This window comes from Clavispora lusitaniae (genome assembly GCF_014636115.1).
Source record: "Clavispora lusitaniae strain FDAARGOS_655 chromosome Unknown tig00000078_pilon, whole genome shotgun sequence".
Lineage (NCBI taxonomy): Eukaryota > Fungi > Ascomycota > Pichiomycetes > Serinales > Metschnikowiaceae > Clavispora > Clavispora lusitaniae.
In genome coordinates this window covers 283,771-296,451 of record NW_027093977.1, presented here as the reverse complement: position 1 = coordinate 296,451, position 12,681 = coordinate 283,771, and the positions used below count along the sequence as shown (strand labels likewise).

General features: G+C 43.0%; 4 protein-coding genes across 4 annotated transcripts; 2 read left to right on the top strand and 2 right to left on the bottom strand. All coding sequences in view use genetic code 12, as the record gives it.

Annotated features, from left to right (window-relative positions):
- Nucleotides 1–114: 114 nt before the first annotated feature.
- RAT1 (ssRNA exonuclease) lies at nucleotides 115–3,243 on the top strand (the record flags this gene model as incomplete). The annotated part of the gene is made up of 1 exon (XM_002616687.2): nucleotides 115–3,243. The coding sequence occupies one exon, from the start codon at nucleotides 115–117 to the stop codon at nucleotides 3,241–3,243; it is 3,129 nt and encodes a 1,042-aa protein (XP_002616733.2).
- Nucleotides 3,244–3,530: 287 nt separating this feature from the next.
- FOB63_002271 (uncharacterized protein) lies at nucleotides 3,531–4,670 on the top strand (the record flags this gene model as incomplete). Its single annotated transcript, XM_002616690.2, has 1 exon — nucleotides 3,531–4,670. One exon carries the CDS (start codon nucleotides 3,531–3,533, stop codon nucleotides 4,668–4,670), a length of 1,140 nt encoding a protein of 379 aa, XP_002616736.2.
- Nucleotides 4,671–5,022: 352 nt separating this feature from the next.
- Nucleotides 5,023–6,693, bottom strand: FOB63_002270 (Major Facilitator Superfamily protein; the record flags this gene model as incomplete). Its single annotated transcript, XM_002616691.2, has 1 exon — nucleotides 5,023–6,693. The coding sequence occupies one exon, from the start codon at nucleotides 6,691–6,693 to the stop codon at nucleotides 5,023–5,025; it is 1,671 nt and encodes a 556-aa protein (XP_002616737.1).
- A 464-nt stretch (nucleotides 6,694–7,157) lies between these two features.
- MLP1 (Mlp1p) lies at nucleotides 7,158–12,509 on the bottom strand (the record flags this gene model as incomplete). The annotated part of the gene is made up of 1 exon (XM_002616693.2): nucleotides 7,158–12,509. One exon carries the CDS (start codon nucleotides 12,507–12,509, stop codon nucleotides 7,158–7,160), a length of 5,352 nt encoding a protein of 1,783 aa, XP_002616739.2.
- Between the last annotated feature and the right edge of the window lie 172 nt (nucleotides 12,510–12,681).

Here is a 12,681-nt window from a genome sequence, read left to right as displayed (position 1 = left end):
TTTTGTGAAGTAGAAAGCGTAGTTAGTTCTCAACATGGTTCTCTCCTCCATATAAAGTCCATCTCAGTCAAGAACCTTTTCGCGACCACCAACAAGAAAGCTCTTCTCTACACTATGGGAGTGCCAGCGTTTTTTCGATGGATCTCCCGAAAGTATCCTAAAATCATTTCGCCTGTGGTTGAAGATGTGGGTGATCCGCAATTTGGACGTGTCCCGCAATATCTGGACCCAAATCCAAATGGTGAGCTTGACAATTTATACTTGGACATGAACGGTATAGTTCACCCATGTTCGCATCCCGAGCACAAGCCAGCCCCAGAGACGGAAGATGAAATGTTTTTGGATGTCTTTAAATATACAGAGCGTGTTCTCATGATGGCTCGTCCTCGAAAGGTATTGATGATAGCTGTGGACGGAGTTGCGCCCCGGGCCAAGATGAATCAGCAGCGGGCTCGTCGTTTTCGCGCTGCACAAGATGCTCGGGCAGCTGCTGAGGAAAAAGAGCGCCAGATCCGTGAGTTCGAGGCGCGTGGCCAGGCTATAGACGATGCCATCAAGGGCAAGAAAAGTTGGGACACCAACGCCATCACACCCGGAACGCCATTTATGGACGGCTTGGCACTTGCACTCCGGTACTGGGTAGCGCACAAGCTTGCGCTGGACCCTGGCTGGCGTGATCTTCAGGTCATTGTGAGTGATGCCACCGTTCCTGGAGAAGGTGAACACAAGCTCATGAGTTTCATTCGGTCGCAACGTGCAGATCCACAGTATGACGCTAATACTCGTCACTGTATTTATGGATTGGACGCTGATCTTATTTTCTTAGGGCTTGCAACGCATGAACCACACTTCCGAGTTTTGAGAGAAGATGTTTTCGCGCAGGGCAATGGGCGCATGCGAGTAGCTGACCAGCTCCAAATAACACAGGATCAGCGAGATGCCATTGCAGAGCAAGATGCAAAAAAGCCCTTCCTATGGCTTCATGTCAATGTTTTGCGTGAGTATTTGGAGGTGGAGTTGCGCCAACGTACACGGATGCAGTGGGACTTGGAGCGCGCCATCGACGACTGGGTATTCATGTGTTTTTTCGTTGGTAATGATTTTTTGCCCCACTTTCCCTCTTTGAGTGTTCGGGACAATGGTATTGATATTTTGGTTGGATGCTGGAAACAAGTAATCCCCCGTCTTCGTGATTACATTACATGTGATGGAAAGTTGAATTACGAAGGTGTCGAGCAGTTGTTGGCAGTTTTAGCTACAAAAGAAGATGAGATACTTCGCAAGAGGCACGAGTCCGAAAGAAGATATGCCAACAACGAAAAGAGGAGGAAGGTGGGCCAAGCTGAAGAGAAGGCTATGCGTGCTCAGTTCTTGCCTAATGTCTCTAAAGGACGTGAGCGTGCACCGGTACACGCAGACACGAATATGCCTTTGATGGATACGCTGGGAAATTTGGTAGAAGGGTATGCGCAGTTGTCCAACAAGGATATCGTGCACAACCGTGATGTCATTACCAAAGCAAACATGGCGAACGAGGACGCAGCTGCGGCGCTCCGCAAGTTGCTAGAGGCGAAGGCAAGTGGCGCGACTGGGAAATCAGAAGAAACCAGTGACGTCAGCATTAAGAACGAAGAGGAGCTGGAATTCGAGCTGCAAGAACCGATTGACTCCATTAAAGGTGAAGATGTGGATTCTGTTAAAAGTGAATCCATGGAATCCCTTAAAACGGAGTCTTCAGACTCTATTAAGCAGGCAGACTCCGCAGAACCACCATCTCGCAAACGTGCCCTAGATGACGTGCGTTATCTTGAAGCGGGATACAGAGACCGTTACTATGAGGCTAAGTTCGGCGCTTCTTCGCCAGAAGAGGTTGCCGACATTCGTAAAAAAGTTGTCCGCGCCTACTTGGAAGGTATTTCATGGGTGTTATTGTATTACTACCAAGGGTGTCCCTCGTGGCAATGGTATTTTCCTTACCACTACGCCCCCTTTGCTGCAGATTTCACCAATCTACGTGAAATCGTGGGCGAGGAAGGAATCAAATTCGATTTGGGTGAACCATTCAATCCGTATGAGCAACTTATGGCTGTTTTGCCTGCTGCGTCCGGCCACACGTTGCCAGAAGTGTTTCGCAGCTTAATGTCTCATCCAGACAGTGAGATTATCGACTTTTACCCTGAGACCTTCCAAATTGATATGAATGGGGCTAAAATGAGCTGGCAGGGTATTGCATTGTTGCCGTTCATTGATGAAAAACGTTTGCTTACTGCAGTTAGAGCAAAATATTCCCTATTAACGGATGATGAGCGAGAGCGCAACACCAACAAAAAAGCGCAATTGTTCATTTCAAGTGGTAATGCGAACTACAAGAAGTTTATCCAAGCATGTGAGGAGGACCGTGAGATTTCATTCGGTGCCCACAGAACAGGCTTGGCTGGCAAAATACGCCCTTTATTATCTTTTTCGCCAGATGGAGAAACATTGTTCCCTTTGAAGGAAGGTGAGTTGCCCAACGTTCCCAATTCTGCTTACTTCCAGGCTTGGTACGACTTTCCAGAACTGTACCCAGGTAAGTCTATGTTATTGAACGGATACATACCACATGAAAAAGTGCTTGATGAACTGGACAAATACACAGTTCTCGGTCGCCTGAGACCAAACTACAACTTCCAGAATGTGAGTAGTTATGTGAATCATGGACCGTGCGGAGAAAAGGATTTCCTCATGTACTCAATGCGCCGTGGCGGTTACAGAGCATTACTTGAGATGGGGCAGAACGCAAACCAGACGAGGAACCAAGGCAGAAGTAACCATAGTCAAGGAAACGGCAACTACGGAGGAAAGCACTACGGGAACAATCACCATGGAAACAGCAATTATGGAAATAACTATGGAAACCAATACGGAAACTATGGCAATAATCAATACGGGAACCAAAACTACGGCAACCAGAATTATGGTAACAACCAATATGGTAACCAGCAGTATGGAAACAACCAATACGGTAACCAGAATCAATACGGGAATCAGTATGGAAACCAAAACCAATACGGAAATCAGTATAGAAACAACTATGGAAACAACCAATATGGAAACAACCAATACCAGGGTCAATATGGCCACCAAAACCAAAGCCGGACAGACCAGTATGGAAGCCACTCTTACTCCAATCACAATCAAAATACTCACGGTCGGCTGAACTACCAGTCTAACCGTGGCGGCAGGTCTGGCTACAGACGTTAATGTACAATACATTTAGTTTGCGAGATATCCGCAACCTCTGAAAAAGAGATTAATGCATGTTTACTTGTCAAATATACCCATTATCCTGTAACGTACGCCTACATATTTGTAAATCTCTAATGCTATATTTCTGGACCAATGTCTCGGTTTTTTAGCCCTTCATGTACGCCACAAGAAATCCGCACTTATCTCTTTAATCCCAATATTGCCTCCACTTGCCACCCTTCGGACCTAGGAATCTCATTTCAATTGCGTTACGACGATATCTGAAGAGACAGATTGAATTTATGCTTTACGATCCTGAGTTGCAACATCTCATTAGCTTCGAAAGCGGTGGCAGAACTAGCATACAGAAGGCTTCTTCTCCACCAGAAGGAATATCGTGTATTCTGAGACTGGCGCTTGTTTTCAAATGCCAGGTGTATGTTTTAGATTCCATAAGATCCGGCCTGGGTCTACGGACGCTGCAAAATGGAGTCTACGGGCGGATTCTTAAGCCAATTTTTGACTCTCTTGACATTCGCCACACATACATAGCGACAGACTCCCGACATGCCATCGGAGATTTTGCACTGTCACTCGAAGATAGTGGAGTACCGATAATGGTGATAATCGCAGGCGGTGACACCTCGGTGAACGAATTTGTCAATAGCCTCAACAAAGATCAAAAGGGAGAAATTTATATTGCTACCGTCCCAGAGGGAACAGGGAATGCACTAGCACTTTCCAATGGATGTGGGGAGGAAAAAGAGGCAGTCAAGTGCATCCTTCTGGCTTCGGTGAAAAGGCCTCTCCAATTGTATCTGGTTGAATTTCCGTCTGGCTCCGAAGTGCTACACCATGATGGATTAAAAGAAACACTTCAAGGGCGCCTTCTTTTCGTAGTAGTAGCCTCTTGGGCGTTTCATGCTTCATTAGTCGCTGATAGTGACACGGATGAAATGCGCAAGCATGGGATCAATCGCTTTAAGATTGCTGCAGAGAATAATTTAACACGGCCACAAAAATATTGTGGTGATGTGACTATTGGAAACGATAGAGCGCTTCAAGGACCTTTAGCGTATTTTGTGGTTACTCCAGCACAGAGGTTTGAGCCAACTTTCGAGATTCTGCCTAGAGGAAACATTCACGATTCCAGTTTATATGTGGTGGCTTTCCAGACAGAAGAGAACGACTCGTATATAATGGACATTATGGGCAAAGTTTATGCTGGTGGAAAGCATGTGGATATCCCTAACGTGTTTTATGAGGAAGTGAAGGAGTCAGAAAATGTGATTTTGTCTTTGGGCGCAAACCTACCACTTAGTCAAAGACGATTCTGCGTGGATGGAGCTATCGTGGTTATTCCTGAGACCAAAGAGAGTGCTGTAGAAATCAAATATCACGGTCATAGCATTGGGAGCTGGGATCTCTATATTATTTCTTGAGCATCGAGATACATATTTATCTTAAAGCAATGTGTATTCTGTGCCGAGTTGGGAGCTTGTATTTAAGCCTTATCTGGCTTAGGCGCTATTAAAATCAAAAATTGTAACAAATATTGGAATCACAAGTTCGTAACTGACATAGCTTTAAATAAATCCTCATTGGCCTATCGTTTTCTTCACCAAATGCTCATATTCAAGATGAGGTTATTGCATTGAGCAATACAAGTCGCTTGAGGTACGAAAAATGAAACGTGATAGACATCAAGCACTCAGTAATACACAAATAAAAATAACTAACCATTCTATTAAACTATTCATAAACCGTTATTACCTAACCTTCTATTTGCCATAACTATAGCAGGTTCTTACCATCTTCTATGTACAAGTACATGGGCCCGAAAGCTGCCACTCCACAGAAAATAGCCATCATCGTGTAACACCATCCGACACCCATTTGCTCCATCTTAGATAAAACGCCCACAAACAACGCGGCACACCAACAACGAGTCAAGTTGACACATGCACAAGATCCAGATGCTTCTGTTGGATTGAAGTCAACAACAACAGTACTGGAGATCGTAAGCCAATTCATTGCACCGAATGCAATAATGCACGAAGCAATAACAGCCAAGTACACTGGTCCATGACATTCTAATGTCCAGGCAAAAAGAAGTGATGCCATGACACAAAGTGCAGATGGAAGAGCCGAGACTATCAAACGCGAGCGAATGACAGAGAAACGGGCCCCAGAATTATGGCTTCGCCGCAAGTAAACTTGGTACGAGTAATCCAACATGCGTCCAATAATAATGGACCCAGCCAAACCACCGAGACCGCTCGGAATGTAAGCAATGGCCACCTTATTCAACGAATAGCCATAATGCTTCGTGAGCTCGTGCGAAAGAGTCGTAAGCATCATAAGCCAAAGAGCATAACAGAGAGATGCCGGAAGCAAAGTTAAATACACCTTGCGGTAAGTCAATATGTGCAATGTACGGAACATTGCAAATGGGCCCTTGTTACGTATTGGAGGTATCATCGCTTTTTGCGATTCTGAGTCCTCCAGTAGTCTCAGACGGAAGAGGCTTGTACGCATAATAGGAGCTACTGAAATCCACTTCCATTTCTGAGGCAAGATACTTCCACGAAGACCAACAATCGCAGGTCCAGTTTCTGGGAGCAAGAAGAAGATAACCACAAAAGTTGCTCCTGAAGCACATGCCAAAAACCAGAAAATGGCTCGCCAACCCCATGCTGACGATATCATTCCGCCAATAAATGCGCCAAATGCCTGGCCCAAAAGGGCCAACCCTGTAGTCAAGCCAATAAAAGAAGCCCTTTCGGCTCTCACAGTGATGTCACTTGCAATGCCACTTCCAAGCGAAATTGTCGACGAAATACCAAAAGCTTGCACGCAACGAAGAACGACCAAGCCACCGAAATTTGAGTTCAACGCAAGTCCGACACTAGCCAAAACGTACATACAGAGGCATGCTAAGACGATGGGCCGCCGTCCGAAGGAGTCAGCCAAGTTGGCAAAAACGTTTGGCCCGAGACCTTGGAAAATGGAATACACCACAATAGTGATATTAGCCTGTGCCTCATTAATGTGGAAAGAAGACTCTATTTCCGAAAGCGCAGGCACATAAATTGGTGAAGAGATAGATGACCAAAAACCTGAAAGTCCACCCAAAATTACAATCACATACTTTTCTTTGCGACTGAAGATCGATTGGGGTTTTTCCTCATCCTCGCTATCAGGCATCGAGGTTTGCTCATCATTCGATTCTTCCTTTTTGTTCTCTTCATTTTCCTTTTCACTTTCTGTTCCACTATCGTTGGGCGTATCTTGAACTGACCATGTTCTTCTCATGGTCATGGAAGAAAGCTTTGTTTCAGACATCATAGACTTGAGACCAATCGGATGAACTGATAGGGCCCGTTGAAGTGTATCAAGTTTTTCGACGCTAAGGGTCCGATCGGTTTCGCTAAGATGTCGCTGATCTGTGGAATCCATATTCATATTAGATTTGATTATTGAAGTTTCTTGTTGGGTTGAACCTGCTTAAACCCATCCAGTTTTTGAAAGGAAACAATATATGCTATAGCATCCCGGACATATCCGCTTTATATGATGTATTTCGGCGATTAGTCACGATGATGCATTGGATCTTTTTTCTCAGGTGATAAGGATCTTTTAGTGCATATTTGATTGCGCTGTTCTTACAATGTTCTTACAAAATTATGCGCCAACCATAGCAATTTCTAATAAATCACTTATTAACGCCTACTTAGAAACTTAATGTGTTTGCAATCCATCTACAAACCTTATTATTAGTGATGTTTATACTATAATGAATGACTGAGTACCTCCTCGTAAACTTTTTCCGCATCATCAATTCACTGCATGTAGATGGTGTGACTCTCAGCCATCTCCTGCTATCGCATACCAACTCAACACTCTTCATGCACTCCTGAAGAAACATTCTATTCCTTGGCCCGTTTCTGGTTAGGCCCCTTCTCTCCTGGATTTGGTCTCTTCTTATTACCGTTGTTGTGCGCATCCTGATTCTTAGGCTTTCCTTGGGGTTCGGCTTTGGTTTCTCCTGTTTTATTTCCTGCTCCGTCAGGGCCAGGCCGGATTACGCTCAAAGTGCTCTCTGTAAATTGTGGACCTAAAGGAGCGCGGACCGTACCTGTCGTTTCCGCAGGCATACTAGATTCTCCTTTCTGTTGCTCCTTCTCAAGCTTTTCGACTTTTCGGTTCAAAACCCGAAGCTTGAATTCATACTTCTTGTCCACCTCCTTTGTAACACTGGCCTTTTGTTCCGTCAACTTTTTCTCAAACTCGGCGTTCAAGGTTTTAATTTTGTCTTCGTATTGCAGAGTGAGTTGTTTCCGCACCTTTTCACCTTCCGCTCCGCTTGTATTCGCTTGTGCTAACTTGGCTTGTACTTCTTGTTGTACTTTGGAGTCCATTTCTTTTTCGAACTCTTGTTTCAACTTCTCTATTGCTTCATCGGATTTGCTTTGCATCTCCTTTTCAATTTTCTCTCTTAGTTCCTTAGAAGAATCGCCTGATGATTGACTCGAGACGTTATTCAATTTCTCTTCATACTCAGCAACCAACTTGCGTTGAAGAGCAGATTTTTCATCTTCAAAGGTTGTCTTAAGTCGAGTAACTTCCTCCTTGAACTTTTGATCTTTATCGGCCAGCATATTTTCGAGTTTGTTCAATTGTTCTTTGAGTGTAGCAACAGTTTCGGAGTCCAGATTTTGTTCTTTGACAACATTGAGTTCCTTTTGGGTAGCTTCAAGAGACGCGCGTGAATCAGCAAGTTGTTTTTCCAATTCTTTGTTTTTGGTTCTATGGCCCTGAAGTTTAGTTTTAAACTCATTTTTGAGGTTCTCAAATCTCTGCATCAAATTTTTGAGCTCCTCGTTATTATTAAGCTGGTTCTTCAACCTAGCATTTTCTTCAGCAAGTAGTCTTCTTTCCTGTTCTTTAACTGCATTTTCAGTCCCCGATGAGGAGGAAGACACATGGCTCGCCTTCGCCTGCGCAAGTTCATCCTTGAGTTGGCTAATAATCTCTATATGACTCTTGTTCTCATTCCGCAAAGTAGTGTTACTCTCGCGCAAAATATTGAGTTGTTCAAGTTGTTCCATTAAGCGAGAGTGATCTTTGCTTGTATCTTCAAGCTGAATCTTGGCACTTTCCAACCTCAGTATCTGTGATCTCGAAGCATTCAATTCTGAATCAAGATGCTCAATACGGGTTTTCAATTGTTTCTGTTCATCAGCAAGAGTGATAGCTCTGACTTCTGCTGCCTCTTTTTCGCGACGCAAAAATCCCACCACTTCTCTTAAATCTTCATTATTCTCAGATGTTTCTAGGTCCTTGTTGGAGCTCTTTAACTCTAACTGATTGAGAGCAAGATCATATTGATATTGTAGATCTTTAAGCCTGATATTGAGTGCTTCCAACTCTTCATTTCTATTAGCTTTCAACTCAGACAAAGCTTCTTCATTAACCCTCAACTTTTCTTGATTCGAAATAAGCTCACCTTGGATGAGGTCAAATTGTGATTTCAAATCATCACATCGTTGTTTTTCAGAAGCAACCTCAACTCTTAAGTAGTCACATTCTGTTAATTTCGTTTGGTAATTCTTTTGAAGGTCATCATTGATTTTAACCTGTGATTCTAAATCACTCTTGATGATAGAAAGTTTCTTCTCAAAATCCCTTTGCAAGTCATCGTAGGAACCGGCCTTCAAGGAATACTCGTGTACTTTAGACCTTAATTCTTGGGTTTCAGAAATGAATTTATCTTCAGCTTCCAGCAAATTCTTCTGGAGACCCTCTATTGTAGTCGCTTGGTTTGTCACTTGTTCTGAGAGTAGCTCTTTTTCCTTCTCCAATAATTTCATTTTCTCATCACACTCAACTTTATACTTATCATAGGATTCTGTTGCTGCCATGAGCGCTTCTTCAGCAGCCTTTGCAATGTTGCTGAATTCATTAACTTGACCTTCAGCCATTCTCAAGTCATTTCTCAAGTCTTCGTACTCTGTATTCAGCATATTTCTGTTACTCTCAGGTTCGGTAAAACTGGATTCCACCGGTCTAACAGAGCGAGAAGTAGAGAGGGGCTGAGTTGAGATTTGTTTCTTGAGAGATTCAATAACGCTTTGTTTCTCTGCCAACTTCGCTTTGGTATCTAGTAATGTTCTGCTCAACTCATTCACTTGTTCAAGCTTCGAATTTTGTGCTTTCAAAGCCATCTCAGACTGAGAGGATAAGATTTGGATCCTTTCCTCTTTTTCAGAAATCTTTGCTTGCAACTGCTGATAGTTTTCAACACTTTGGGTTAATTTGTTAGACAAGTCCGAACTAGAGGCTTCCCTTTCACGAAGCAAAGATTGCAAATTGAGAACGAACGTGTTAAGATGCTCCTTGTCCTTCTTCAAATGTTCAATTTCGTCTCTTAAAGACAACTGCGCGTGTTTCAATGCATCCTTTTCAACCACTAAATTCTTCGAAGAAGCGTTTGCAAGTATTAATTTCTTCTCGACATCCCGTAACTCGTTGTTTTTCTTTACGAGTAGATCTTCTTGTTTTGAAGCCTGCTCCTTCCAGAAAGTGGATTCCTTTTTGAAATGCTCCACTTCTGCATTTGAATTGCTCAAAAGCTTCTTGGTATTCTCAAGTCTACCTTCAGCCAATTCAACAGAGTGTTTGAACGAAGCGAGCTTCAACTGCAATTCCTCGCGGCTATTGTTGGATTCGCTCAACTTGTCACTCAAGGATCTGATTTTCTCGCTCGATTGCTTTTGAAGTTCCTTCAAAGATGCTTCGCTAGAGGCAACTCTCTTCTTCAAATCTTCATTTGCATCAGCAAGAAGTTTGACCTCAATACTTCCTGGTACAGAACCAGAAACTCTTTGACCTATACCTTTCAAGAGGTCTCTTTCTTTAGTTGTCGCATCCAACTTAATAGACACACTCTCTAATTCTCCTTGCAAAGTCAAAATTGCTTCCCGTGCTTCTTCAACAGCTGCAGATTCAAGGCCATTAGACTCATGTTCCTTCTCTTCTAATTGTTTACCAAACAGTCTAACTGCCATGAGCAACTCTTCGTTCTTCTTCTGTAATTCGACGATACTAGCAAATCCGAGCAATCTTTCCGTTATCAAATTATCTGTATCAGTCTCGGGACTAGAATCTTTATTGCCACTTTTGGACAAGATTTGGTCGATAATTTTCTTTTCGCTAGATGTCAATGGATCCTCATTTCCTTCTCTTATCTTTGAGTGGATCAAATAAAAGCAAAGTTGCCTTCCAAGGTCTTTCGACAATTGCTTTAAACTTTGTAATTCCGTCTCGTAAGTCGTTAACCGTATCCTCAATCTGTTGATCTCCTTTTCACTCTCCACTTTATCAACTCTAACACTTTCCATTTTGCCTAACAAGTCTGACATAGACTGCTCATAGAATTGTATTTGATTCTTGTAGTTAGCAATGGCAGGCTTCTTCAATTCTAGTTCCGCAATGAAATGTTGTAATTGGGATGCAAGTTTCTCCTTTTGTGATTTCTCTAAAACAAGTTCCTTCTTAAGATGATTGAACTCGGTATAGAGGGCAGATAATGAAATTCCCAGGGGGTTTGTCTGCATGATTAATTCAGCTGATTGCGCTGGCTTTGGAAGTTCAGTTTCTTTATGCAATTCAGAATCTAAGGCATCTTCAGTGCGCCTCAACTTCTCCTCAACCGCAATAAGTTTTTCATCCTTTTCTGAAAGTTCATTTTGCAAATTGTTGATAGATTCAGACATAGAGCTCTTCAAGTCTTCCGCATAAGTTTCCAACTGGGATATTCTATCATCACGTTCGCTCATTTGAAGATTAAGGAGCTCGATCGTTTCATCCTTGGTAGCTGCATCTCTTGAAAATTTCACCTTTTGAAGTTCGAGCTTTGACTCCAAATCGAATACTCTGACGCTTTGCTTTTCATACTTTGCCTGCAAATCCCTGACCTGAGATTGTAACGAGTCTTTCAAGCTGAGCAAGTTTTCCTTCTCACTTGTTAAAGAGGAGATAACGTTTGAATTTTTCAAATACTCTGTCTCATGCTTCTTAATGAGCTCTGTAAGTCTATCTTGCACAGCCTTCAATTCTTGTTCGTACCACTCTTTCTGGTTCTTCGTATACGCAAGTTCATTGGTGAATTTACTCAAATCAAGTTTCAACTTGAATTTTTCGTTTGAAACTTCATTGAGCTCTTTCGTCAACTCACTGAGTCTTTGCCCCAGATCAACGTTGGACTTGGAAATCTTAGTGATTGTGTCATTGAGATGAAAGATTTCCTGATCTTTGTTTGCAAGGACACTAGCATGACGGGTGTTATTATCGTTCACAGTAGCCTCCAATTTATATAATTTATCGGCTAAAACTGCATTTTCTTTGCGCAAACTCGATAAATCAGCCTCTTTCTTCAGGGTTTCAGCGGCAAGCGACTCATTTTCTGCAGAGAGCGATGCTTGTGAAGCATGCAACTTCTCGATTTTCTTTTGTAGGACCTCAAGCTTCTTTTGGTGAACTTGGCTCATCAGTTCCTGATTGAGTTTAAAGAAGGATAGTTCTGACAAAGCGCCTTGATACTGGCGAGCACGCTGAGCAGACTTTGAAACAAAGTCAGAACCAAGTGATATAAGAACTTCCGGTTCTACCTCGAGGAATGAAGCCGCCATGTCCACATCAGCAGCATCCTTGGAATCTGCGGTTCCTTGTCTTTTTTGAGATGACTCTGCAAAAGTGTCATCGGCAGCCCCATCGAATGTATCTTCATTGGCTTCAGCCAAATTATCAAGAATAGCATTTTCATGGACAACAGGGGAACTATCTTGGGCTGCTGGAGCATCCCTAGCGACGCTGAAGCTCTTTGGCGTAGTGATTGGCTCAATATCTTTCAAAGACGGGAGCGTTTTCAGTGGCGTGGCATACTGCTGAGATGAAGGGGGTGGGAACAAGGATGATGTATTGGGGTCTGAACTTTGTTCGTTCGTTATTGCCGTGTTCGATTCTTCTTGCGCTGCATTTGAAGTGCCATGATTATCTATATTTGGGGACTCGACAGTCACTGATGGACGGGTTTGGGAAGATATTTCCGATGTGATACCTGCTTCGCTTGTTGTACTCTCTTGAAATCCGTTGGGATCAACAGACGAAGATTGATTGGAATTGGCGGGCAATTGAGGCGTAGTTGTCAGATGTTGATCCTGATAGTTCAGTGATTCTCCACTTTCAGGGTCAGCCAGGGCCTTTTCTTTGGAGTTCATTTCAAGGACAATACAATGATAGGATGTTTGCTGAGTTGAGGAAGTTGATTGTTGTATACACCCGTACACCCAGATATATGGCTAAAAGCACCAACGCAATGAATGAGAGCCGAAGGGACAAACTTATAAAATGATAATAATTTACTCGAAAATCAACGTATAGTTTTGAAAA